Source organism: Triturus cristatus, chromosome 6 (assembly GCF_964204655.1).
Source record: "Triturus cristatus chromosome 6, aTriCri1.1, whole genome shotgun sequence".
In the NCBI taxonomy this organism is placed as follows: domain Eukaryota; kingdom Metazoa; phylum Chordata; class Amphibia; order Caudata; family Salamandridae; genus Triturus; species Triturus cristatus.
In genome coordinates, this window is record NC_140589.1 from 28,345,368 (window position 1) to 28,373,072 (window position 27,705).

Here is a 27,705-nt window from a genome sequence, read left to right on the forward strand (position 1 = left end):
TCCCTCACGAGTAACCACATGTTCATCACCTCTGCACAATTCTCGAAAAACTTTAAAACATTTCATAATGGCCAAATTCTGAACGCGTACAATTTTCTGTTTACTTCCTGGTAACTGTCCACCAATAACAACGTCTCGCACACCAACCAACCTATCACAGCGCGACACCCCTTGACGTCACGTCTCTCTCCACTCGCAGCAGTTCCCTTGTTCCCAACTCACTTCGTCTTCTTACATTTGTCCCATTCGTACACTGAAATAACCGTTTGTCCCAAACAAGTTTCTTCTCTGGCTGTCCATCCACAGTTTCTGACTGTCCGTCCACAGTCTCTCGAAATTGTCGACCTCGGTTGGCAACTGTCTGTCCCCGTCCCAAACAAGTTCCGTGCAGACAGATCGCCTCTGATAGGTTACAAGTACTCAGATCCACATACAGCAACCCGCGACCAGCGTCGGGTTGTCATACACTCACACATTTGTTCCCCCTATCTCGGTCCAGGTGATCGATGGTACCTCACGATCCCCTTCAAGTGGTCAACAAAATCTACCACGGGTGTATTCTACACCCAATCGCTTAGACTTCTCAGCGCCTAAGACTTTCCCGGGCTGCGCGCGCTCACAGCCTGATCTCACAATCACTCAACATTCACACCAACTCCGCAAGACATCACACAACAATCCAACACCGCAATCTACAACATCTCACCCTGTTCATACTCACTCCTCGAACCGCTGCTTTCTGCCGCACTGCTACTCGCCATCAATGTCCGTCCGCCAGGTCGTCTGCTGCCCACCTTCTGATGATTCACCGTCGCTTAGCATTTATAGGCCTCGAGGATCACTTATCCTACTCTAAATCTTCCCTCGCTACCAGAAATAAACCATCCGTTTCTGCTACCAACTGGAAAAGCCGGGCTCTCGTTTCAACCCAATCACCTACAAGAACTCACTCAGGTCGCCAGGATCTTTTTACTTGCTTAATAGCGTAGAGGGAAGAAACACAATTATCAAAATATATTTCCCGCAATTCGACATTCTTCATAAAGGATGACTCAAAGTCTAGGAAGTTGACCTTTTATTATCAGCAAAAACATCTGAATGTAAAGGCACCTCAATACAAGGCACAAAAGATAAATGGGAACTAACACAAAGGCTACTCTACGAAGTATCCGCATTCAACTAAATATAAAAAGGATTACAGCTTCTAAAAGCATCAGATACAAAATGGCTATCGTGATGTCAAATTTCAAAGTCATTAATCAAAGCATTTCTGTCCCTACTCTATTCTAAAGTGACATCCCTACATAACATTCCCTTTCAGGTGAGAAAAGCATAAAAGGTGTCAGAAGTGAAACTTCCTAAGAAGTCTTCACTAAAATGAGAGCTCGATCTATGGTGCTCCTTCTAGCCTCCCTCCTAAGTCTCGTCTGCTCAACCAATGGGGCACTGTCCCTAATACAAAACCCCAAAATCTTTACACACGCCCTTTGGCACACCCCTTCAGGCAGGTCTTCTTTCTGTAAATTTCCAGTCAGACTTTTTCATCTTCCTTTGTTCATTAATTCGACCTTGGGTCTCAGGCTCCTTCCGTACCAGGAGTTGCGACTTCACATTCCAATTCACTCCCCTCCGGTCTGCTCCTCGTGTCTCAACTCCTACTACAAAGACCTCTTTTAACTAACGAGCTAAATGTCCTTGCACCTGTAACAAAACATGGAAACGGAAAAACCCCTCGCATCTTGTGATTTTACATTTCTTCTGCAATTTATGCTTCACTGAAAAGCCCTGTCAGCCTAATAAACATAGCTAAAATAAGGAACGACTAGGCCTTCTCCTTTACATGGACGATTAGGCCTTGCGAACTAAACACATTATAATCATTATTTCAGCATACTTATACGTGAGCAACCTACATTCTAATTCTTTAACATGATCTACAATTGCTTAATACATCGCATCATTGCAGAGCTTTAAACATTAACCGTAATACAAATACATTTCATAGTAATTGATGGCCACTATTTCTTTCAAGGCCTGATTACATTTCTACATCTCTATATCGACTAATATATTTCTATGATAATTCTAAACACTCTTGGATTATACACGGGTGCTGACTAACAGTGAATATGGGGCACCCCTACAAATCTTAACACCTGTGACGCTCTCTCATTAAAGTTAGCAGCACACTCCTGGCATCATTATTCACTTTTTTTGTAGAATTCCATAAAAGAATGTGTAGAATTCCATAAAAGAATGTTGTTTCTTCAGGCCCTGTCTTCCAAATCTATTACTTTTTGTTTTAAATGCCACACTTCATTTTATCTCATCTTTTTTCCCAAAGGGTGGTTCATTTATCTTGAGTTTCCATTTGGTATGAAAAGAGTTGATGTCCATCCGTATTGTCTTCATTTCTGTCGCGATATCCGAACTTTTGATTAGAGATCCATAGATCCCATTCATTGCCCCACAGCAGAGTTATCTTTTAAAATAAGGTCAATAGAAGCAGTGTCTTGTGGGATAGTAGTAGAAGTGACTGAAGGTAGTGTTCCCTATTTCCCCTGCTTGTGTAAGCAAAGGCTTTCTACTAGATTTGCCACTGGCCGTACTGTTATACTTCAATGTTAGAGAAGACAATAAATGAGTACAGCTTAGTAATCAAATATGATATCCAATCGTCTCACAAAGTAGGTAGATAGTGACACTGTCAACTCAAATACATATTTAGATGTTGGCAGACATCAGGGATTCTAAAGATTATGGCTGCATATTTTCAAACAGGTGTCGCTGAAAAACAGTGTGAAATGTCGCACAGTTGTCGCGTGCTTATCCAAATTCACTCTACACCCTCCGCTGTTAGAACTTCCTGTGTTCTTAATTGTGTAGCAGAGTCTAAGCTGTCAAATGAAAAGAAATACCTCAGAATTTAAATTTCATATGTGACTCATAGAGCAGTCTTCAACTTCAAGAAAGGGAATTTCTCTTATCTATTCAGAAGCTGGCTGTGTTTCCTGACAGCATGAGTAATTTTTCACAGACTCAGCTGCAGATATTGGGGTGCATCACTCGCTTGCCTAACTGAATTAGCTCCACACACACTGTTGACAGGAAATTCCTGCACTCACATAATTATTCTAAACTGTTATTGAAGAGAAATATCACAGAGTTGAAAGTTCTCATATACTTCTCCTACAGCAGACTTTCGATTTCAAAAAAGGGAATTTCGCTTATCTCTTCAGCAGCTGGTTGTGTTTCCTAACATAAGAAATAATTTTTCACAGACTTCTAGGATTCTAAAGATTATGACTGAATGTTTTCAGACAGCCGTCGCTAAAAACAGTGGGGCAGATTTACAAGCCCCGTGCGCCATTTTTGCGCCGCCGTTGCATCACTCTTGTGACGCAGCGGCGGCGCAAAGCTAGCGCCATGCTGCGACAGATTTACAACGTGACGCATCTAGGGAGATGCATCACGTTGTAAAGCCCTGCGCCACATTAAACCCGCGTCAGGTTTAATGTATGCAGGGTGGGCGTTACGTCGGAAAAAGCCCCGGAAAAGTGACGCAGTCACTTTTCCGACGCTGGTGCGTTAAATCCTTACGCCTGCTTCAAGCAGGCGTAAGGCGTGATGCACCATGTTGGGGATAGGGCAGGTTGGAACAGTGCTGGAGTCGCGTTGCGCTTGCGACACAACTTCAGCACTGCGCCAACCTTACGCCGGCAGATGCGTCACGCATCTGCTTGTCCTTGCGCCACGATGCACCGCATTGTAAATGTGGCGCATCTGTGGTGGCGCAAGGGCAAACTTGCGTGACGCATCTTCCCTGGCGCATCCCTGCTGATTTGCAGGGATGCGCCAGGAAACGTAAATCTGCCCCAAAGTATCAGAAATGTTGCACAGCTTTGGCCTGTCGATCTAAATTCACTCTACACACTCTGGTGATAAAAACATGGTGATAAAAAAATTCCTGTGTTTACTTAATTGCTTAGCAGAGTGTAAGCTGTCAAACGGAGAGAAATACCTCAGAAGCTGTCAGTGTTTCCTGACCGAATGAGTCATTTTTCACAGTCTCTCTCAGCTGCAGAAACGGTGTGCAGGATTCACTGGCCGAACTGCACACTCTAACACCACACACACTGCTGAGAAGAAATTCCTGCGCTCACATAACCACATAATGGAGTCTGAACCAGTGGCGGCTGTTGACATTTGAAAGCAGTGGGGCGTAAAATCATTCTCATACTGCACCGTAGTGAGCGAGCGTAGTGAGCCGGAACAACCTAAGGGGGTTTTGGGGGGATTCCACCCCAAGAAAATTTTGAAAAAAAGAGTGGACAAATGGTGTATTTTCAAGCAAATTTGAGAAAGCCGGGAGGTCAAATAAAGCAATTGTGAAAGTGCAGTTATTACATTAATAAAGAGATGTCATATAACATAGGTATCTGCTTATTCAGTATAACCACAGAGCTTCATAACAGACTTCGAGATACAATGCATTTCTGAGTACAGACACAGACATAGCAGCAACTGCACCAGACTCTGGGCCCCCAGACCAAACTACCATGCAGCCGAGAATGCATTTATTTCAGTTTATATTTAGATACTATCTAGATACTAAGCTGAGCCGTCCAAAAGAGACTACAAAACTTACAAATTACTAATTTAATTATACCCTGTCAAGTTTTGTAGTCTCTTTTCTCACTCCATCACCATGTTTGTCCATGAACCCTCAGACATTCAAATTTCGGGGGGCACACATAGAATATTGCAAAGGAGAACTGTGCTGATGAAAACTGATGAAAGCTTATTGCTGGTCTATAAGGAATCTTCCTCAAATAGAGCGCAATGGCACGCTGTTGGTTACAGACAACGTGGTGGTGTTAGCGTGGTTTCCATGCGATGGAGGGCTCGCGTGCTAAGTGCCAGAGTCAGAGCAGACGAAACTTTTGTGAGGGAAGTCATTTAATTCCTTCTAATTTCCTGAAGACGTGCAACACAGAAATATTGGGTCTCTCGCACGACCACAAAGAGATTGTCATATTACCAGGTAAGTTTAAAGAAACGTTTACAAACTCTGAAGTTATAGCTTCAATACCACAAGCCATAGAGCACAACAGAGGTTGTCTTGCATTGGTGTGGCGTTTCCTTGTACAGTTATCACCAGGCATTATTTTGATACATTTCTGCTTTAGAAAAAGTTTTGTACTTTCGCTTTTCTTGTAAATCCCGATTCAAGTGCAAGCACCTGTTGGCGCCTAATAAAGGATTTTCGAGCCCAATAAAATATTGGCCTATGAGTCGAGATAACTTTCAAATGGAGCTACATGTGTCAGTGTCTCCCATACAATCCGCTGACATTCTAATATACCAACACCTTTCAGAAAGTGCTTGAATTGAAGTAGAAGCAGATAGAAGCGGAGACGCCTAGTAAAGGCAGTTTCCCACTCATCGGAGGTTTGGTGGATATGGCGGACAGATATGATCAAGGCATGACAGTGCTAAGCTGCACAGTTTGAGAGAAGCCATCAGTGCTGTGTTTGTGATGACCGACTGAGCATATTGGTAGTGCTGCGTTATATGAAAGAGCGGGCAGTATGTGGATGTGCTGCTACAAGTCGTAGGTCTTCAGCTCTGACTGAACCCGACCGCACTGTCAAGGCAGCCATAACAAGAAGACCGAACACAGTTACATGATGACCGGAAATTCCGGAACATCACTCAGGGTCAGGGATGCGAGCCTTCATTATTAATATTCACTCATTACCGCGGCGCTGACCTTTCCGCCCGCACTCGTTCGTGGCTGTTCCTCACATCTCTCTGGGGTCAGTCACTCAGATCTCTGACTCTGAGATAATAATGCATCGCCCGGCGCCTTATGCAAAGCCGTCTCGTCTCCATGCATGAGTTGAATGAATGGTTGTTGTTTTTTTGCAGCCACGTTATCTTATCAGCTTGTTATACTCAGTCTTGTTTTCATCTCGAACATGTCATAGTGAATCGTTCCTCTCAATTATTAAAGCGTTTGAATGCTATATTTGGCGCGGTGTGTTTTTACGGTTCTCACGATTTCACCAATCTAGGCTCGCAACATGTGCAGGGGGGTAGCGTGAGGCAGGGGGGGTCGCGGGGGGAGGGTGGGGTTAAAAATATAGTTAATAAAAAAAACGGGGACACTTACCAGACCGCCGGGTCCGCGCCGCATCTGCTATGTGTTCCTTCCTGTGCAGGGGTCCGCCGCCGCTTTGGCGCCTTCGCGAGTGGCTGGTGCCCGTGGCCATAGGGTGACTCTGTATCAACGTCAGCCAGTCAGGGGAGGAGGCGGGATCTTAGAACTAGAAGAATGTTCTCTGAGCTGAGCTACGTGACTACGTCAGATCAGGGCGAGCCGAAAATCCGACCGAAGTCCTGGAAAACCAGCTGCTTCAGGTAGCGCCTGCTTGCCCTCACCACTGCCTCACAGACACACTCTGCACATGCGTGACTTGGGCGATATTTAAGTCAAACGAACATCCACCACACGTCATGCGCAGGGTGTGTGTGTGTTTGTACAACAAGGCTGGACTGCACTGCAGTGCTAACACTGTTTCAAGGTGTCTGTCTTAGTGTCTTGTCTTCCTCCACTCCGACCCTGACCCTCGTCCGTACGGAGGCTGGTGGGGCAACGCCCCATTCGCCCATATGCACCAGCCGCCCCTTGTCTGAACTGCTAAGGGAAGAGAAACACCTCAGAGTTCTCTAGTGCTTCCCCTTTACCATGTGAAGAGTTCCACAGTAATGTAATCCCCCTGAGGCAGCCTCCCCGCTTGAAGAGGATGAATGTCACACATCTCTTCAGCAGCTGACTGTGCTTCCTGACACAAAGAGGAGTTCTTTTAAGATGCTCTCAGCTGGAGGAATGAGGTCCTAGTGATTTGTCACTGGGCTTCAATTTATTTTTGACAGGTGTTTGGTTAATCTTTCTACCCTCAAGTCTCAGAGCTCTACGTTGCGGCAGCCATATCAGTCGGCAGCCAGACTCCGCCCCCTGAGCTGCAGGGTTGTTTGAGAGGTGGTCCTCTTATGCACTATTTAAAGTGCTTTGACCAAGGATTTCAAGTCAGCCTGCCTGTCATGCACTTTAAAGCCTGTGCTTCACGATGCAACCTGTGCTGTGTCAGAGACCTGGGGAGGAGCCTGAGCAGCATCTAGAGCTCTAATGGAGCTCTGGGTTTTCTCACCGGGACACAGCCAGCCAACTCAATGCTGATCTTCAGAGCAAAGAGCAGCAGCAAGATGGGCTGAGCTCAAACTAAGCCTCCCTTGCACAGGCCTCACCAATGGTGTGAACTGTGAATGACAACACAGCAGAGGCAAGGCAAGCAACAATAGACAGACCACTCTGCTGCATCTTTTTAAAGCTGCAGAGTTATTGACCATGATTGTGACACTTTAATCCTTTGAGTGGCACTTTATATTGAGTCGCATAAAGTAGTTGGGCTCATGTGATGAAATGAGTACCTGAAATTACCACTTTCACCGGTATTCTATGGAAGCTTGAAGACTACCTTAATGGTCTAGAAACTGCCATAGTAAATCTGGAACCCTCCTGAAGTGCACGTGCCAAGTGACTAACCAGCTTCTTTTTAACACGCACGCGTCCAATAGCAGCTATTGTATCAAAATGTTCTTCCGGCTGTGTACCGGGGTGCTAGGTAAAGGTTTCGTACCAGGATGGCGAATGACATTCACTTACTGTTCAAAATAAGCGTTCACACCCACAGCGAATGACTGACTGCTGTAATGGACCCTGGCATTTGAAGCTCTGCCCCAGTCTCCATCCACTCTCAGTGGCTCAGTGTCCCTGTGTTAGGAGTGCCACAGGCTTTCAATGAGATCCCGTGACAGTGAATGGGCCTTGTTTTACATCTCATTTGGGATTGGGCCCATGGCCTGATTTAGAACTGAACCACAAAAGAAAAGGAAACTCCTGCTCCTGGAACAAGTACTAACACCAGAGGACAATCCACCCTTGCAAACTATCCCCATCGTACAATCTCCTAGGTGAAAGGAATTAAACTGGTACCCCTCAATCTCCTAGACTAAGCATCTTCACGAGGTCCTAGAGCATCCACCAATACCACACAGTTTCAAAGCAGACTTCAGGTTGCTTCTGTAAGAGAATTTAGGAAGCTCTTTGAAGTGACTAAGGTAGTAACTCAAGGTTAGATAAATCTCTGCAAAAAGGTATTGACAATATTGTGCATATGAGGCCTTATTCTACTCTCCCTTGTTGTTAGAGACCAGGTAACGACTGACAACATCTTTCCATCATTTCATTTCTGTTCTCCTTCATTTATACTCCTCCCCATTTTCATTTCCCCTTTTCCTCCGTTTACTCTTGTTCTCCCTTTCCCTCTGTCACTTCTCCTCACTCATCTCATATTCATGTTTCTAGCTACCAGTCTTTTCACTCTTCTCTTTTCCTAACTTTCCCTATTTTCTTCACTTACTTCCTCTCCATCTCTCTGCTTCTCTAGATCTCTTCTCCCTTTTTTAGCTTCCTCTTTTTCCTTTATTTTCTTCCTTGATTCCTCTTACCGTATTTTTGTTGCCCCCCTTTTTCTCTTTCATTTATTCCGTTGGACTCCTCTCTATCTTTTTATATTTATTTTCTGTTCCCTCTTATCCCCCTCCTCCTTTTGTATTTTTTGTATTTTTCGCTCACTTTTTTTCTCTCTTCATACTTCTAACTCACCCTGCCTTCCTCCCTTTTTCTCTCCCGTCCAAACCCCTTTTTTCTCCCTTTCTCCTCTCATTCCAGTCCTCTCCTTTTACGGACACTCCCCTTTCTTTTTTCTGCCTTGATATTTCTTATCAACTAACCTCTATTTTCTGTTTGTCTCCCTGCTCTCTTCTCCACCTATTTTATCTCCCCCATTGCCTCTTTTTTCTATCCAATTCCTCTTTCTTTTTTCTCGCCCCTCTTTCATGACCCTCCACCCTTTGTCCTGCTTTCTAATCTCCTTTCTCCCTCCTCTGTTGACAGTTAACATCGCATGACAATAGTAAACTTAGTTTGGACAGGGCGTTATTCATTTGCGCTATTTAATTTGGGCTCATTTAGTCAAAAAATATAATTTGTTTTGTCACAATAATATTAATTTGTGAAAATAATATTTGGTAAAGTAATGTTTGGTTCTCTTCCAGGGGATCCTCATCAATAGTCATAAGCATTAGAATATTCCCGCCCATGTGCGGGATCCCGGAAACAGTATATTATATGTGCCCCACATATATATATCCATACATATATACCTATATGTATACACAAGCAATTGCAGCCCCTAAACCCTAGAGCTGAACCATGCTGTAAGTAATTTCCACTACACATAAGAAAATAGCATTATAAACATGAGAAACAACATTATAACTTGTTTGGAAACTGTTTTAATGCTTAGAAAACAGCAGAAATTCTTAGAAAACACTGAAAGCATAGGAAGCTCCCAGGCTGCATTGCAAATACCCAGTCTAAAAAGACTGAAAAGCTAACTCATAGCTGCATAGCAAAAAACTGACACCGTGCCTTTAAGGCACACCTGACCCCCACCTTCCCATCATGCCTCAGGGGTGGCAGTTAGGTCAGTTGTTCTTTCCGGCTCCTTCTGGAAGGATCCTGGCAACAGAGCTCCACTTTTTTCTGAGTTTGTCAGAAAATTTTGTCTGTTTTTCAACTGTTTTTTCCCTTACTTCGACGTTTTACATCTAAGTCAGTAAGAGGCTGCCTTTTTTAGGCATTTTTGGGCATTTTTTCCATCTTAAAATGCCTTCTCTTTTCGATCCTTGCCCTGCCTGTGGCAAGAAGAAGGCCAGGACTGACTCTCATAGGGTCTGTATCCTGTGTCTACCGGAGGATCATGATTCCAAGACATGTAATCACTGCCAGAGCCTGTCCAAAAGAACTTTGAAGGACAGAGAGCGAATTCGCGTTTATGGCCTGGCACAACCATCCAGAGGCCGATCTCCGGTGAGGAAGGGCTCCAAGAGGCATAGAGATTCATCTAGAAGCAAGTCCTCTCGTCCTTCCGCCTCAGCGTCGGGCTCGGCGCTGAGAAAAGATGTTCCGGTAGGTCGTGTTTCGAAAAAGAGGCTTTCGACAGCGGGCTCGCCGTCGAGAGCAGGTACGTCGTCGACGTCGAAGTCCAGACCACCATCGTCAACTCGGCGACGATCGGCGTCGAGATCCAGAGCCTCTCCGCCGTCGTCAACCCGGCGACGTTCGGCGTCGAGAGACACCACCCCTCCGCCGTCGTCAACCCGGCGACGATCGGCGTCGAGGAGCAGGGAACCTCCGCCGTTGTCAACCAGGCGACGATCGGCGTCGAGGAGCAGAGAGCCTCCGCCGTCGCCAACCCAGCGGCGTTCGGCGTCGAGGAGCAGGGACCCTCCGCCGTCGACATCTCGACGTCGATTGGCGTCGAGGAGCATGGACCCTCCGCCGTCGTCAACCAGGCGACGACCGGCGTCGAGGAGTGTCACCCCTCCGTCGTCGAGGGCACCATCCCCTCCGTCGTCGAGGCTCCATCGGCGTTCGACGTCGAGACAACAGGATCCTCCGCCGTCGTCCTCCAAGCGGCGTTCGGCGTCGAGGTTGGCATCCATGTCGACGTCGAGAGTGGCAGCATCTCCGCCGGCGTCCCCGCGGCGTTCGGCGTCGAGGGAGAGAGGGCCTCCGTCGTCGGCTTCACATCGCCGTTCGACGTCGAGGCGGCATGCTTCGCCCACTGAACATGGCCGCCGGTCCACATCGAGGCGTCGTTCGACGTCGAGAGAGTCCCGGCGAGAAAGGAGACGACACCACGGATCGACGTCAAGACCGCGCTCGACGTCGAGACAGGCCTCGGACAGGTCGGTGGTCCTGGTGACAGAGTCGGCGTCTCGCCATTCCTCCTCCCACTCAGGGGCCTCTCCACGACCGGCAAATCCACGAGAACCTGCAGTTCAACCCCGTAGGTCTTCTCCTCAGACTCAGACAATTAATCTGTCGCCCAGATGGCTGCTGCCAGTTCATCATTGGCAGGACTCAGGGCCTACAAGGAGGCTGCGGGAATACATCAGTCCAGTGCATGATTCTCCGCTGCAACGGCTGGTGGCGGCTGTGGACAGAGCTAGTCCCCCCAGGCCAGCGCGTCAGAGATCGCCGGACGACAGGCGACGCAGATCGCGCTCCCCCAGACGGGAGGAGCGTTCACCTGGGTCACGGGCTCGTGATCATCGCCGGAAGCGGAGAAGGACTCCATCATCGTCCTCTTCCTCGTCCTCCAGGTCCTCCATCAGGGACTATTCACCCACGCTCTCGGGCAGCCCAGTGTCCAGGGTCTCGCCCATAGACGACATCAACACCTACCAGGAGGTGTTGCAGCGGGGAGCACAGAAGCTGGGGATTGAGATGTCAGTCCCCCAAGTCACCACGTCGGTGATTTTTGAAACACTTCACCAAAAGTCTGCCTCTCGTCCGCTGCTGCCTTTGGTCCCAGGAATCATGGAACCAGTCATGGACACCTTTCTCACCCCGGCGACCGTCAAAGCCGTTCTGGCTCGTATCCTGAAAAAATACAAGCCAGCTACCTCTGACCCCGTCTTTGTGAAGATAGACCCGCCTGCGGACTCTGTCATAGTGGCAGCTGCAAGAAAGGGTCAGACGGCGTCGGCCTCCTCTTCCGTCCCTCCAGATAAGGAGAGCAGAACCCAGGACTCATGGGGACGCAGGGCCTGCTCTTCTGCGGCGGCGGCCCTCAAAATCTCCAGCGCGGCGGCGCTTCTGGGCAGGTACGACAGGGCTCTCTGGGACTCGATGGAGCGTTTCAAGTCCAAGCTCCCCAAGGAGGACCAAAAGGACTTTGAGGAGATTGTTACTGAAGGGGCTCTGGTGGCTAATCAGTCGATTAGCACAGCGGCGGATGGTGCGCTAATCTCAGCCCACTCTTACACACACGGCGTCTGCGCCAGGAGGTCGTCCTGGTTGCGACTGACAGGGCTCAAGCCAGACGCACAGCAACGGATTTTAAACCTCCCGTTCTCTGGCAACTCCCTCTTCGGCACTCACACGGATGAGGAGATGGGGCACATGAAAACTGAGCTGGACACCCTCAAAGCCGTGGGCTTGGAGAAGAAAAAGGAATTCAAGCGCCGTTTTCGACCCACCCAACGCAAGGGGCCTCAACAGAGGGTTCAAACCCCTCAGTGGTCTCAGTGCAAGCCCCAAGGGAAAACCCAGTTTCGAGGCGGAAAGTCTGGCAGGGGCAGAGGTGGACACCAGCAACAGTCCTCCACTACCACAAGAGGAGGAAAGTCATGAGCTGTGGCTTCCTCTACGGCCGTTGCCCACTCCAGTGGGAGGAAGTGCGTCACAACATCTAGCAGAGTGGGACAGCATCACAAAAGATTGCTGGGTGCTGAATATACTGCGTCATGGATATGCGCTACGTTTTCGAGCGCGTCCCAGAGACATCCCGCCAAAGAGGTCCCGTCCTCACCACCTGAAGCTGCTCGAGCAGGAGGTGAGGGCCCTTCTGCAAAAACAGGCCATAGAAAGGGTTCCTCCTTCGCAGGTCGGAAAAGGAGTGTACTCCCGGTACTTCCTGGTGCCCAAGAAAGATCAAGAGCACAAGTTTCGGCCGATTCTGGACCTTCGTCTCCTAAACAAAGTCATCGTCAAGGAGAAGTTCCGTATGTTGGCGCTTCACCAAATATGTCCACATCTACAAGTCGGAGATTGGATGTGTTCGGTGGACCTCCAAGATGCATACTTTCACATTGCAATAGCGAAACATCACCGCAGGTACCTGCGGTTTGTGGTTGGAAGCAAGCACTACCAGTACAAAGTCCTCCCATTCGGACTCAAGTCGGCTCCGCGAGTCTTCACCAAATGTATGGCAGTGGTGGCGGCCTGCCTACACAAGCAGGGTCTCTTCGTCTACCCGTACCTAGACGACTGGTTGCTGAAGGCTCCATCCCAGCAGCAGGTGAAGAAAGACTTCCAAATCTGTCTGAGACAGTTGCACGCTCTCGGCCTTCACGTCAACATGGCAAAGTCCGTGCAGCAGCCCACTCAGTCCATCCACTACCTTGGCTCCGTTCTGGACACAAGCGTGGGAAGAGCGTATCCTTCGGAGGAGAGACTGTCTTCAATGAAGAGGAAATGCAGGCTTATGCAGCAGATGCGGAGGCCGTCAGCTCGGCAGGTAGCATCTCTGCTGGGTTCCATGGCGTCCTGCATTTTTCTAATTCCCCACGCCAGACTGCGAATGAGACCTTTGCAGCAGGCTCTGGAGGACCAATGGGATCAGTCCACAGGCCGTTGGGGAGATCGAATCTCTCTCTCCCAGGTAGCGAAATCTTCCCTAGCATGGTGGACTCGTCAGGACAATCTGTTGGTGGGAGTCCCGTTTCACCAGCCACTTCCGGTGCAATCGGTGGTGACAGACGCATCGCTACAAGGATGGGGGGCCCACATGGGGTGCCTCCAAATACAAGGTCAGTGGTCTGCAAAAGAACAGGGCTACCACATAAATATGCTAGAGCTTCGAGCAGTCCACCTTGCTCTAAAGGCGTTCCTCCCAGCAATCGAGACCGACTCAGTCCTGGTGCAGACCGACAACACCACGACCATGTTTTACCTGAACAAACAGGGCGGGACTCGGTCACGCCCCCTCTCCCTGGAGGCGCAGGCGATCTGGCACTGGCTGCTCGCCCGGAACCTCTCGGTGGTGGCAGTACACCTTCCAGGGGAGTTGAATATCAAGGCAGACGCACTCAGCAGGCACTTCGAAGATCAGCCCGACTGGGTGCTGCACGACGACGTGGTGGCGGACCTGTTCCGTTGGTGGGGTCGTCCAGACATCGATCTGTTTGCAGACGACGAAAATTCAAAATGCCACGCCTTCGCGTCCAGATTCCACCGTCCAGGGACCAGGGGGAATGCTCTTTTGATGGACTGGTCAGGGACATTTGCCTACGCCTTTCCGCCCCTGCCTCTGATTCCGAAGGTGGTATCCAAGCTGCTCAGATCCGACATGAAGATGATCCTCATAGCTCCGGACTGGCCGCGCCAGTGGTGGTACCCGGACCTTCTTCATCTCTCAGTTCGACCTCACAGGCGGCTGCCTTGCAGGCCGGACTTGCTGTCCAAGATGGGCGGGAGGATTCTGCATCCCAACCTTCCCTCACTGAACTTAACAGCATGGCTCCTGAGGTCCTGCAATACGGACATTTAGGTCTACCGCCTGACTTCATGCATATTCTCAAGGAAGCGAAGCGACCCTCCACAAGAGCGTCTTATGCGTTTAAGTGGAAGAGGTTCTTCATTTGGTGTAGGGAGAATCACCATGATCCTACAAAGGGGCAGGAGGACGTCATCCTTCCGTACCTCCTTCACTTAGCTAGATCAGGCTTGAAGTATGCATCCATCAGGGTCCATTTGTCTGCCATTACAGCTTACAGGAGGTCTCCAAGTCAACCTTCTTTTTTCCAGATGCAGGTGGTCAAGGACTTCTTGCAGGGGTTGAAAAAAGTTTACCCCCCTGTTCGAAACCCTTCGCCTCCGTAGGAGTTGAACTTAGTGTTATCCAAGTTGATGGGCCCACCTTTTGAGCCGATCCACAAATCTTCTTTACAGCATCTGTCATGGAAGGTCGCTTTTCTGGTAGCCATTACATCGGCACGCAGAGTAAGCGAAATCCAGGCTCTGTGTACTAAGGAACCGTACACAGTTTTTCACCAGCACAAAGTGGTCTTAAGGGCACATCCATCCTTTCTCCCTAAGGTAGTGTCTGATTTTCATATTAATCAGTCCATTTCTCTGCCATCCTTCTTCCCGAATCCAGCGACCCCGGCTGAGCGGTCGCTCCACTCCTTAGACCTCAAGAGGGTACTTAAATTCTATCTGGCAAGTACCAGAAGCATTAGGAAGACGGATCAGCTGTTTGTCAACTATGGCGCCATGAGAACAGGCTTCCCAGCGGCTAAACGATCCATTTCCAGATGGATAGTTTCCTGCATTACCCTAGCCTACCAGCTGGCGAAAAGGCCCTTACCTTTGGCCCCTAAGGCTCATTCTACTAGGGGGAAAGCGGCCACAGTAGCTTTCTTGCATGACGTTCCAATGGCAGAAATCTGCAAGGCGGCCACTTGGAAATCGGTCCACACCTTTACCAGGCACTACTGCCTCGAATCCGATTCCATGGCGGATGCCCAAGTAGGCCAAGCCTCCTTGAGGAACCTGTTTGGGTAGCTGAGCTATCTGAGCATACTGTTCCTTCTCTGTTTTTTCTTTCCTTTGCCCGCAGGGGGATGAGGTGAGGCTCGCTATTCTATTCTAATGCTTATGACTATTGATGAGGATCCCCTGGAAGAGAAGGATTAGTTACTTACCTGTAATCCTAGTTCTCTTCCAGGGGTATCCTCATCAAAGTCATAAGCAACCCTCCCGCCTCCCCGGGCAAAGGTGTGTTAGTTTTCAGAGGTTATTATTTTTCTTTGTGCCATGACTTTTCAGTCTCCGCAAAGAACAACTGACCTAACTGCCACCCCTGAGGCATGATGGGAAGGTGGGGGTCAGGTGTGCCTTAAAGGCACGGTGTCAGTTTTTTGCTATGCAGCTATGAGTTAGCTTTTCAGTCTTTTTAGACTGGGTATTTGCAATGCAGCCTGGGAGCTTCCTATGCTTTCAGTGTTTTCTAAGAATTTCTGCTGTTTTCTAAGCATTAAAACAGTTTCCAAACAAGTTATAATGTTGTTTCTCATGTTTATAATGCTATTTTCTTATGTGTAGTGGAAATTACTTACAGCATGGTTCAGCTCTAGGGTTTAGGGGCTGCAATTGCTTGTGTATACATATAGGTATATATGTATGGATATATATATGTGGGGCACATATAATATACTGTTTCCGGGATCCCGCACATGGGCGGGAATATTCTAATGCTTATGACTTTGATGAGGATACCCCTGGAAGAGAACTAGGATTACAGGTAAGTAACTAATCCTGTCTTTCCTGTCACTCTCATCTGTCTGGTTTCCCTCCCATTTAAAATGGCCTCTTTACAGTGGCTTTGATTGGCTAGCATGTCTGCTCCCACTATTTTTTTTCCAAGCACTTCTTTCTTAGGTTTGCCTGCACAGACCTTATGTTGAGCTTGCAAAATATCTTATTAACAAAAACAAAAAAAGCTTAAAATGAGCAAAGAGCTTGCCTATTGCTTACCATTGGTTGGCTTCCATGTCACTCTTGTTTCCTAGCTTCTCATTGATCAGAGCCTCCTCCTCACCTGGGCTTCCCCCTGGTGCTTTGTATGTGTCAATGCTATGAAGCATGGACCAAGTATAGCTTCCTGTCTTCAGCCAGTGTCCTTCCACTGGCTACAGACTCCTGCAGGTACTATTTTTTCACTTTTTATCTGCGCTGTCTGCCATTTCTTTGTGCACCCTGCCCTCCTCCTGCTGTCTGCCATTTCTTTACCCAACCTGCTCTCCTCCCACTGTCCCTCATTTCTTTAATCACCCCGCCTTCTTCTATCTATCCTTTGTTTCTTTACCCACCCATGCCCTCCTTCTGCTGTCCCTTGTTTCTTAACCCACCCCTAGCCTCCTCCTGCTATCCTTCAACATGTCTAGAAAAACATTGGCAAAGACAATAGATCTTGCATACTTGTTTTTTAGTGTTAAGCACTCTGTGAGACGTGTGTCTTTTTGATCTCTCCCTGTTGTACTTCTCTCCCCATGCCTTCTGTGTTGCTGTCCCACAACCCTTTTACTTCCCGTCCCTCCACGTTTCTTTCATCTGTTACTGGCATTGGGATATTACAACTTCTTACAGCTCCATGATTTCCACAGTTAAGTATGTTACAGTTGTGCCCTCATGTTGGAGCAGCCTGCGGTGCACAGATCTCCCAGAGTTTCAAGCGCATCACCTGTTTACTTGTGTTCTTTTCATATCTGAGTGTACTGTCAAACACTAGCAGATCATAGCTTCCAATCCATGAAAAGTATCTCAGGGTGTTAATGCGCGTGCTTTAACATCTTGCAATTGAATGATGTTCCTCTACAGATACCCTCACAAACCATGTATGTTAAAGGCTCCTATCTCAGGATGTTCTGCTCATCCTTAAATCCATCTGAGAAAAAAAGAGCCATCCGTCTGTCTGCTTGGCAAGTCTAACACCTGTGACATCAGGGTTCATTCAGGTGTGCTCTTTAAATGATCTTATCCCTTCTCCTTGGACTGGGATTGTGGCCTATCCTGGCACATGACATTCAATCCAACTTCTTGCCCCAGCTTCTCACCACTGAGGTGCCAGCTCTAATACAGCCGCTAGGTTTCTCCAATGTCAGGGAATTTATTTCTGTCCATGATCCCACTCAACTCCAGGCTGGCAATTAATCTCCCATTCCCAGATTATCCTGCCATGATGGCCTATGCAATTTCACCACCTATGTGGAGCCTCCGCATTCAGGGCAGCTGAATAGCACACAGTCCAACAGACATGCGCTTCTGCTGCTCAGTGGGTGTAAATCGGCCTTTACACCTATTAGTACAAGATCTTTGCAAACATCTTATGAGGGGTCTAGGGACCTACCAGTTTATTTCCAGGAAACATCAGATCACAGTTGCTGCATGTGCTGGTGTTTGAAGGCATTTTGAGATCCAGCAGAACAGACAGCACAGCTGTCTGGTTTCAAAAGATATATTATGGGCTTACCAAGTGCATTCAGCAGCTTGCAACCCGCCAATTGCTTATCATTATGTCTGTCTCTGCTCTGGAGCATTGTAAGTTTAGTTGTGCCATTCCACTACTTACTTTTAGGGAACTAATTGTATCCTTTTTCTTAAGCACTACCAGAGAATGCTTTTGTTTTTCAGCTGTCTCTCTAGATTGCATCTCTTCCACTGTGCTCTGTGTTGCTGTCTCACTCTTGTACTTCTCCTTTACCCCTTCCATGATTCTGTGTCCCTCGTGTTTTTCTTGTCCCTGTGTTGCTTTCTTGCCTCCGTGCTTCTCACCCCTATTCCGTGTTGCTCTCTCTCTCTCTCTCTCTCTCTCTCTCTCGCTCTCATTTGTATTTCTCCCCACTTTCGACATTGCACTCTCTCACCCATTTGCTTTTCTACTCTCATCTAAGGCTCTCATGTTGCTTTCCTACATCTGCACCCCTTTGTTGCTTCTGCTTCCTACCATGGTCCTGTGTTGCTTCCACAACACCAGTCATACACCGTGTTGTTTCTGCGCCCCCCTTTTGTCGCATTGCGTGGGGATCCTGTGCAGCACTGATAAAACCAGTGACAAAATCAGTGGGTCCCAAAGGTGAGACTTATTTTATTTTTGGGCAGAATTTCGGTGATGCTATTCATGTCACTACTCCTACAACCAGGCAGGGGTCAAGGTTTCTCATGCGAATAATAAATATACAAGAGCACTCAGTGTTATCCTTCAGCAGAGAAGGCATATAGGTTTAACTCTTTAACAGCTTTTTTTTTTCTTTTTTTTTTGTGTCCTCATTCAGCCAAATTACTTGTTGGCAATACTCCCTTCCCTTTGCCGGAGACCGGCCAGGGATAGAGTCATTCCACTCAAAAAATCAAGCTGCTTCCACTTCCACCCTTCTCTGGTATGTCGTACAAATGAAGGGAAACAGGACCGACAGCTATTTATTGGCTTAATCATTGGCCCCCAGATTTTTGACTCTAATCGACCAACATAGTCCATATCTTTTCCCTACTACTAGAGTCGCATGCCATGTCCTGTTGACTTATAGATATAATGTTCTTTTTACATTCCTGAAAAAGGGGTGGAACACCTGATTTCCATGGTCTGCAGATCTCCCGTCTCCCCAATAAAATCACATAAAAGATAAATCTTACGCCATTCTTGTTAGTAACGGGGATACTACCTTGGCAACTTCCAAAGAATACAAGTAAAGGACTTACCCTGACCTGTACGCCTGTAACTTCCAACAAAAATGTACAGAGTTCAGTCCAAAATTTGGTAATCTCTGGGCATGTTAAAAACATATGGAGGTCGTCCGCTGAGGGATCTCGACATCTTGGGCAAACATACTGTATTTCTGAAAATGTTGCTAATTATGCTGGGGACGAATTGACCCTGTAAAGAGTGAAAAGATGATTGCGTTTAAGAAAGGCAGGTTTAACTATCTCCTGGAGCAATGCAAATGAAGCCATCCAGGCCTCAGTCAGATTCACATTTGCTAAGTCGTCACCCCAGAGCATTTGAATGTCCTTCTCTCGGTCATCTTCTGCTTCTACCAACATTCGATACCACAAAGCATCCTCCTTCTTAATGGTACCAGGTTTTATTGCTTGATTTAACCAGGAATCGTCCTTTTGCTCCTCCCAGTCTTGACTCGCCCACCACGCGGAAAGTTGATAAAATTTTAATCTGGTTAGTTGACCCTGTGTACAGAAGCTCACAGTTTCCCAACCAATCAAATCAGTTCCCAACATCAGATCCCACCCAACAGGAAATTCCCGCATGCTTCAATTGTAGGCTGAGCAGATCTTGTAAACACTCCGGGATTCCTGGTGAGCCCCATATCGGGGCGTTGGCAGAATAGTACGCTACTCCTAGATTTTTCCAAATAAGGAACCAAATTTTCAATCCCTCCAACAAAATCTTCAGTCTTACTTTCTTAAAAAACTTTGGGTCCCCAATTTTAAAAAGAAATTGCTCTTGGGCATCCCTCAACACACTGAGCATTGCTCCATAGAGAATACCAATTGCAGAATCATCAGATTTATTTAACAGCATCCGACAATTCTTGAAGTGAAAGGCATAACCATATATCAACAGGTCAGGAAGTGCCAATCCCCCCTTCTCCTCAATCATTTCCAAGATATACAGGGGCCCTTCAAGGCCCAAATAAAACTGCCAATCTTTCCCTGTAGTTTTGCAACTCTTTAACAGCTTGGCCTTTCCCCTCACCCAGTACTGAGCCCTTTGTTTAGCTATTTGGGGTAGTTTGTGCTTAGGGCTTCATAACTTTTTTTCTACATAAGGTATCCACACCAAATTTGTGTCCTTTTTTTCCAACTTCCTGGGGATTCTAAAGGTACCCAGGGTTTGTGGATTCCTCTGGAGGAGACCGAGAAAGTAGCCAACATACAGCTGCATTTTGGTTTTTTAATGGAAAAATGGGTAAAAGTGCTGAAGAAGAAAGCATCTATTTTTTTCGGCAAATAGTATCAACAAAGGGTTTGTGGTGCTAAAAATCACCATCTTTTAGGGGCCATCAACAGGGAGGGTCATGTATGATACCGAATGTCTCCACTTACTATCGAACGGGGAGAGCTATGAAATTCTTCCCACTGACCCCACACCAAGACTTGCTAATAAGATCAAATCCTTGGTAGAGGAAACACTAATCCAGGATTGGATTACCAAACACAAAGCAGAGTTCTTGATTGCTGAAAAACCGCAAACCCCAAGATTTTATACCCTTCCAAAAATCCACAAACATAGGTTGCCGCCCGAGGCATACCAATAGTCTCAGGGATTGGTTCACTCCTAGAATCTTTATCGCAATTTTGTGACTAGCTTCTAAGACCAATAGTACAAACATCCACTTCATATTTACAAACTACTAAGGATGTCCTGTGTTTACTCCAAGATATGGAGATTACTACCCCTGACGACATGTTTATAACAATGGACATCAAATTATTGTATACGAGCATCCCCCAGAGATGAACCTTCGAAGCGGTTGAACACATTTAACAGGAAAAGAGTGGAACTGTATGACCCCAAGACACTTTGTTATGAAATCTGCGGAACTGGCACTCAGTGAGAATTTCTTAGAATTCGAGGGGGTGATATACCATCAAGTGCGTGGAACTTATATGGGGAGTACCTATGCCCCAAGTATGACCTGCCTATATGTACATCCATTTGAGTTGGACCATAAATTCACCAAGGAAAATCCATACAAAGACCACATCAAACTGTGCCGCAGATACATCGATGATGTATTATGAACAACTAGCCATTGAGTTTGCAGAGTGGGTCAATACTAGAGACAGACACCTGAAATTTACACACACTGTGTGGAAGAAAGAAGCAGTGTCTTGGACCTAGTTATCACCATTGATAAGGGAGGAATCAGCGCTAAGGTTCACAATAAGACAACAGACCAGAACAGCCTACTCTTGCATGAGAGTTTCCACCCAAGATAATTATGCCAGAATTTACCTGTGGGTCAATTTCTGAGAACCTGACGAAATTGCTCCTCATTGGAGACATTTGAGTCACAGGTTAGTACATTGGAACAAAAACTGGTGGCCCTTCCCTACCCAAAACAGCTGTGAAAAAGGCAAAGAAGATAGCAAGAAACAACAACAGGGGAGCGATGTTGGAAAGTGATAGAATCGTGCGTGTGACCACATATACATCTATCTCAAACAATGTCCAGAACTTTATTAAAAAACTGGAAGATCTAAACGGAGGAACCAAACAATGGTCTCCCCCACTCTTTGCATTCAAGAGGAATACCAATCTCCGCGACGAGCTGGTGCACACTAAGACACCACCTTCACACGGACCTCTGCTGACAACACTGTGGGACAGCCAACCACCTGTGGGCCACTACCCTTGTGGCAATTGTGTATCGTGCCAGCTCACCAAAGTAACTAAAGAGGTGGAAATGTAAACAGGGAGACCGTGGGTCCTAAAACAATTGACCAATGGCAAGAGTGAAAAGTTTCTATATCTGATTACCTGCCCATGTGGCCTAATTTATGTTGGAATGACCAAACTGAAAAGAAAAGTGCGTCTTAACAAACACAAAAGCACCATACGCTGCAAACGGAACAATACTAATCTAATGCGCCACTACCTCGACCAGAATCACAGTGAAAACATAACATGGGTGGTCCTAGAGAAAGTAAGCATCAACTCCCCAGACCCCGAGAAGAAACTTCTGATTCACGAGCAAAGATGGGTATGCTGCTTGACATCATGGGAAAGGGAATGAATGATGAGATCCTGTGGTTACAACTCACATGAGTTTATATGACCAATACAAATATATTTAAACAATTTCAACTATAAAATACACATGGACCCGAGTATATGTAGGTTTAATTTGCCAAGTATAACAAAGGTGACAATAAATAGATTAGTCTAAACGAAAATGCTATTTCATCAGCTACCTAGTAGATTGAAACCTGTACTCCTCGAAAGCTGCTTGATATTGGGCACCATGATTCAATTAAATAAGATCCTATTGGATAGTAAAGTGAATACCACTGGAACACAATCTCGGATAATGTGTAAGAACACACTTGTAGACATACATTTTTGATGTGCAATCTCGAGCTACGCGCATCGAGATCCTGCACATGACGCCGACATCAAGAACCTATAACCCCCATGAGCCTTCCTCCTGGAAGCACTCGGCGACTGACTTTGCGGAATGACATATAGACCAGACCAGCTCCTGAGGGAAGACGCACTGTTTCTAGAACGCCGGGCTCCTCCCACTAAGGTACAGGTAAATACCTGTTCCTGCGGGACAACGTTAGCTTATAAACGTGTCCTCCGCTCCATTCCACACATATCGGGAGGAAGGAGCAGACGCATCTAGGCTGATCGTAAGGGATGCACCTTGAAGAAGTAGGAGGTGGAACCAGCTGAGGGATACGATATTCCAGAATGTGTGTGATTGTGAATGGGTGTGCATGCTTTCTTCAAATTTATTATGCTTTAGAGTGTGACTACAGGGGTCCCTGTGCCTGTCCTCCATGGGGAGTAGAAGACCCATCATTGGGTTAAGACTGTGAGCTTGTCTCACAACTGAAGTGTGAAGTGCCACAAAACCATGAAGCATGTGAATTGTGCATGCTTACAATCATACATGCATTGTAATGTTTCCCCTATCTACAGAGTATGGACTGTTAAGAGTACTCTAGCTAATCCACAGGTATTTAAGAGCCAAAATAGTTAAGGGGTAGACACAGGACACTCTTTCTTAGAGGCAATGCTGAATGCATGGTTGCCTCACTAGGATCCTGAATGGCCTTCCTAAGGAAAGCCACGGACTCACCTGAGACACAAGGCAGAAACATTTTGACGGTAACAGTGGTGATGGGGTACTAAATCCCCTTATCCCCACAATTGATTTTAACACCAAGTGTGATGTCTAGCGAATAAATTGTTTTGAGGATGCCACATTGGTTTTTAACACACTTCAATCACGGGTCCATTCTTAGTTAGAATTGCCTCTCTGACTCCAGGTAAAGGCTCGCCCACCATCAAACCGGGTTTTTGGAAAGCGTGTGTTGTCCTAAGATGAAGCATGATACCTGGTGGTGTGTGAGGGCAATCTGTTACATTTTTGTGTATGTCCAATATTTATACTGAGCAGTGTTGGGAGGGATACATTATGAATATTTAAAAAAATCTTGGGTAGCTCATTTAGTGTGCATGTAAAATCACCATCTTTCCAGCTTTTAGGAAAAAACAGACTTGTGTCAGAAAACCAACATTTTGGGCATTTTAGCGGGAGAGAGTGTTTATCCTATTTTATGTGCTTTCAACCTCCTTCAAGTTAGGATGTGATGGAAGCTGATACCGCACTCATGACATTCACTTTAACCAGCACAATATAAGGATTTCGGGGTTTAAAACACTGGAAACACTGAGATGTTTCCACGAGATGTTCCACGAGATGTTTGAATTCTGCGCATTTCTTTTTATCCTGTGGGATCCGTTTCTGCGGAATGGCAATCATGATTTGGAAATTTACAAAACAGACACTGGGATTGTCAAAAACTCTTTATTTTAAAATACAGAAATGTAGCTCAGGGGCCTGTTCTGAATACACAAATGTTATGTACCAGTGACATCTGCTGCAAGGAAATATGAGGGTCACATAAGGAGTCTGACCCCTGTGGGGAGCCCAGCACAGGCGAGAATAACTTAAGGCAAAGACCCGAAAGGCTGGGAGCCCCCACTGCCCCCCAGAATAAACTAGAAGCCATAAAAAAACTGATCTCTTCTTCTCTGTCTCCTGCAGCTGCGGTGACCCTGAATCCGGACACTGCGAGTCCCTGGCTCGTCCTGTCCGAGGCCGAAAGGAGCGTGAGAGACGGAGACAATCAGCAGGATGTGACCGACTCGCCCCAGAGATTCAGTCCTGTCGTCGCTGTCCTGGGGAGAGAGAGGCTGAGCTCCCGGAGGCATTACTGGGAAGTGGAGGTGGGGGGCAAGACGCGCTGGACCCTGGGGGTGTGTGACGAGGCTGTGAACAGGGAGGGGAAGATCACAGCATCACCTGAGGATGGATTCTGGACAGTGACTCTTAGAGATGGTGAATATGAAGCTCTCACCTCCCCTCCCACCCTCCTGACCCCCCGTGTGCCCCCCAGGGCTGTGGGTCTCTTCCTGGACTATGAGGCGGGCAGGCTCTCAGTGTACAATGTGGATGACCGGTCTCTGCTCTTCACCTTCTCCGGGGCCCCCTTCCCCCCCACCCTGCGGCCCTTATTCAGTCCATCCCTCAAGGTGGGAGGGAGGAATGCGGGGGCGCTGCGGGTCCTGCCGGGGGGGAGTGAAGAGACCGTCAGCAGCATCGGGTGAGAGAGGTGCGGGGATGACATGTAACGTCACTGACGCTGGTTAAAGCAGCCCTCTATAATGTCATTTGACATGAGATGTTAAAGATATTATGTAAAATAAACAATACTTTACTGTCACCAGGTAGACGTCTTGTAAAAAAAGGACATTCCTCATTATCCAGCGGCCCCAGGCAGTTTTCTTCCATCTCTCTTCCTTTATTTCTAGAGGGTGAGGGGAGGCAGGCCCGGCTCCAGGATTCGAGATCTGGGAGGGTCAGAAAGAAGCACGGATGTCCCATAAAGATGACCAAGGTTGCCCTGCATCTCCCGGGGCCTGAGAGCCGGGTCTGGACATGCAGAGTAGACGAGGAGCAGCATTCTCAACTCACTGTCTGGGTGGTACCCACTCGTTTCACTCTGTATTTCTGCGTGTTTGTCCCTATGTGTTTTATCATTTCTGCTTTCTCCGCTGCACCACCCTTTCACTCTCTGACTCACACTTCGTGCTCTCGGCTTCACGCCGCCCTCATGCCCGCCTCACCCTCTGCTTCCTCACCCTCTTCCCTCTCTACCATCACCCTCTCCTTTCTCTGCTTCGCCCTCTCCTTTCTCTGCTTCACCCTCTCCTTCCTCTGCTTCACCTTCTCCTTCCTCTGCTTTACCTTCTCCTTTTTCTGCTTCACTCTCTCCTTTCTCTGCTTCACCTTCTCCTTTCTCTGCTTCACCTACTCCTTTCTCTGATTAACCTTCTTTCTCCGCTTTACCTTCTCCCTTACCTGCTTCACCTTTTCCTTTCTCTGCTTCACCTTCTCCTTTCTCTGCTTCACCTTCTCCTTTCTCTGCTTCACCTTCTTTCTCTGCTTCACCTTCTCCCTTTCCTGCTTCACCTTTTCCTTTTTCTACTTCACCTTCTCCTTTCTCTGCTTCACCTTCTTTCTCTGCTTCACCTTCTTTCTCTGCTTCACCTTCTCCTTTCTCCGCTTGACCTTCTTCTTTCTCTGTGTCACCTTCTTTCTCTGCTTCACCCTCTCCTTTCTCTGCTCCACCTTTTCCGCTTCACCTTCTTTCTCTGCTTCATCTTCTTTCTCTGCTTCACCTTCTCCTTTCTCTGCTTCACCTTCTTTCTCTGCTTGACCTTTTTTCTCTGATTTATCTTCTTTCTCTGCTTCACCTTCTACTTTATCTGCTTGACCTTCTTTCTCTATGTCACCTTCTTTCTCTGCTTCACCCTCTCCTTTCTCTGCTTCAACTTCTCCTTTCTCTGCTTCACCTTCTCCTTTCCCTGCTTCATCTTCTTTCTCTGCTTCAATTTCTCCTTTCTCTACTTGACCTTCTTGCTCTGTGTCACCTTCTTTCTCTGCTTCACCCTCTCCTTTCTCTGCTTCACCCTCTCCTTTCTCTGCTTCACCTTCTCCTTCCTCTGTTTCACCTTCTCCTTCCTCTGCTTCATCTTCTCCTTTCGCTGCTTGACCTTCTCCTTTCTCTGCTTCGCCTTCTCCTTTCTCTGCTTCGCCCTCTCCTTTCTCTGCTTCACCTTCTCCTTTCTCTGCTTCACGGTCACCTTCTCCTTTCTCTGCTTCGCCCTCTCCTTTCTCTACCTCACCTTCACCTCCCCCTTTCTCTACTTCGCCTTCTCCTTTCTCTGCTTCACCTTCTCCTTTCGCTGCTTCACCTTCTCCTTTCTCTGCTTCACCTTCTCCTTTCTTTGGTTCGCCCTCTCCTTTCTCTGCTTCACCTTCACCTTCTCCTTTCTCTGCTTCGCCCTCTCCTTTCTCTGCTTCACCTTCACCTTCTCCTTTCTCTGCTTTACCTTCTCCTTTCTCTGCTTCGTCCTCTCCTTTCTCTGCTTCACCTTCTCCTTTCTCTGCTTCACCTTCTTTCTCCGCTTCACCTTCTCCCTTTCCTGCTTCACCTTTTCCTTCCTCTGCTTCACCTTCTCCTTCCTCTGCTTTACCTTCTCCTTTTTCTGCTTCACTCCTTTCTCTGCTTCACCTTCTCCTTTCTCTGCTTCACCTACTCCTTTCTCTGCTTCATCTTCTTTCTCCGCTTTACCTTCTCCCTTACCTGCTTCACCTTTTCCTTTCTCTGCTTCACCTTCTCCTTTCTCTGCTTCACCTTCTCCTTTCTCTGCTTCACCTTCTTTCTCTGCTTCACCTTCTCCCTTTCCTGCTTCACCTTTTCCTTTCTCTGCTTCACCTTCTTTCTCTGCTTCACCTTCTTTCTCTGCTTCACCTTCTCCTTTCTCTGCTTCACCTTCTCCTTTCTCTGTGTCACCTTCTTTCTCTGCTTCACCCTCTCCTTTCTCTGCTTCACCTTCTCCTTTCTCTGCTTCATCTTCTTTCTCTGCTTCAATTTCTCCTTTCTCTACTTGACCTTCTTGCTCTGTGTCACCTTCTTTCTCTGCTTCACCCTCTCCTTTCTCTGCTTCACCTTCTCCTTCCTCTGCTTCACCTTCTCCTTCCTCTGCTTCATCTTCTCCTTTCTCTGCTTCACCTTCTCCTTTCTTTGGTTCGCCTTCTCCTTTCTCTGCTTCGCCCTCACCTTTCTCTGCTTCACCTTCTCCTTTCTCTGCTTCACGGTCACCTTCTCCTTTCTCTGCTTCGCCCTCTCCTTTCTCTGCTTCACCGTCACCTCCCCCTTTCTCTACTTCGCCTTCTCCTTTCTCTGCTTCACCTTCTCCTTTCTCTGCTTCCCCTTCTCCCTTTTCTGCTTCGCCTTCTCCTTTCTCTGCTTCACCTTCTCCTTTCTTTGGTTCGCCCTCTCCTTTCTCTGCTTCACCTTCACCTTCTCCTTTCTCTGATTCGCCCTCTCCTTTCTCTGCTTCACCTTCACCTTCTCCTTTCTCTGCTTTACCTGACCCTTTCTCTGCTTCGTCCTCTCCTTTCTCTGTTTCACCTTCTCCTTTCTCTGCTTCACCTTCTTTCTCCGCTTCACCTTCTCCCTTTCCTGCTTCACCTTTTCCTTTCTCTGCTTCACCTTCTCCTTTCTCTACTTCACCTTCTTTCTCTGCTTCACCTTCTCCTTTCTCTGCTTGACCTTCTTCTTTCTCTGTGTCACCTTCTTTCTCTGCTTCACCCTCTCTTTTCTCTGCTTCAACTTCTCCGCTT

The 27,705-nt window shown here is 47.2% G+C and overlaps 1 protein-coding gene across 3 annotated transcripts in view; it reads left to right on the forward strand.

Moving 5' to 3' along the window:
• Positions 1-24,741, forward strand: part of LOC146813676 (E3 ubiquitin-protein ligase TRIM39-like) — a 457,192-nt gene extending 432,451 nt beyond the window's left edge. For all 3 annotated transcript variants that reach the window (XM_085610175.1, XM_085610176.1, XM_085610177.1), the window contains one exon: positions 24,058-24,741. In XM_085610175.1, coding sequence (XP_085466301.1) covers positions 24,058-24,620 — 563 coding nt within the window. In that variant the 3' untranslated portion in view covers positions 24,621-24,741. The remainder of the gene's footprint in view (positions 1-24,057) is intronic.
• Positions 24,742-27,705: the final 2,964 nt, after the last annotated feature.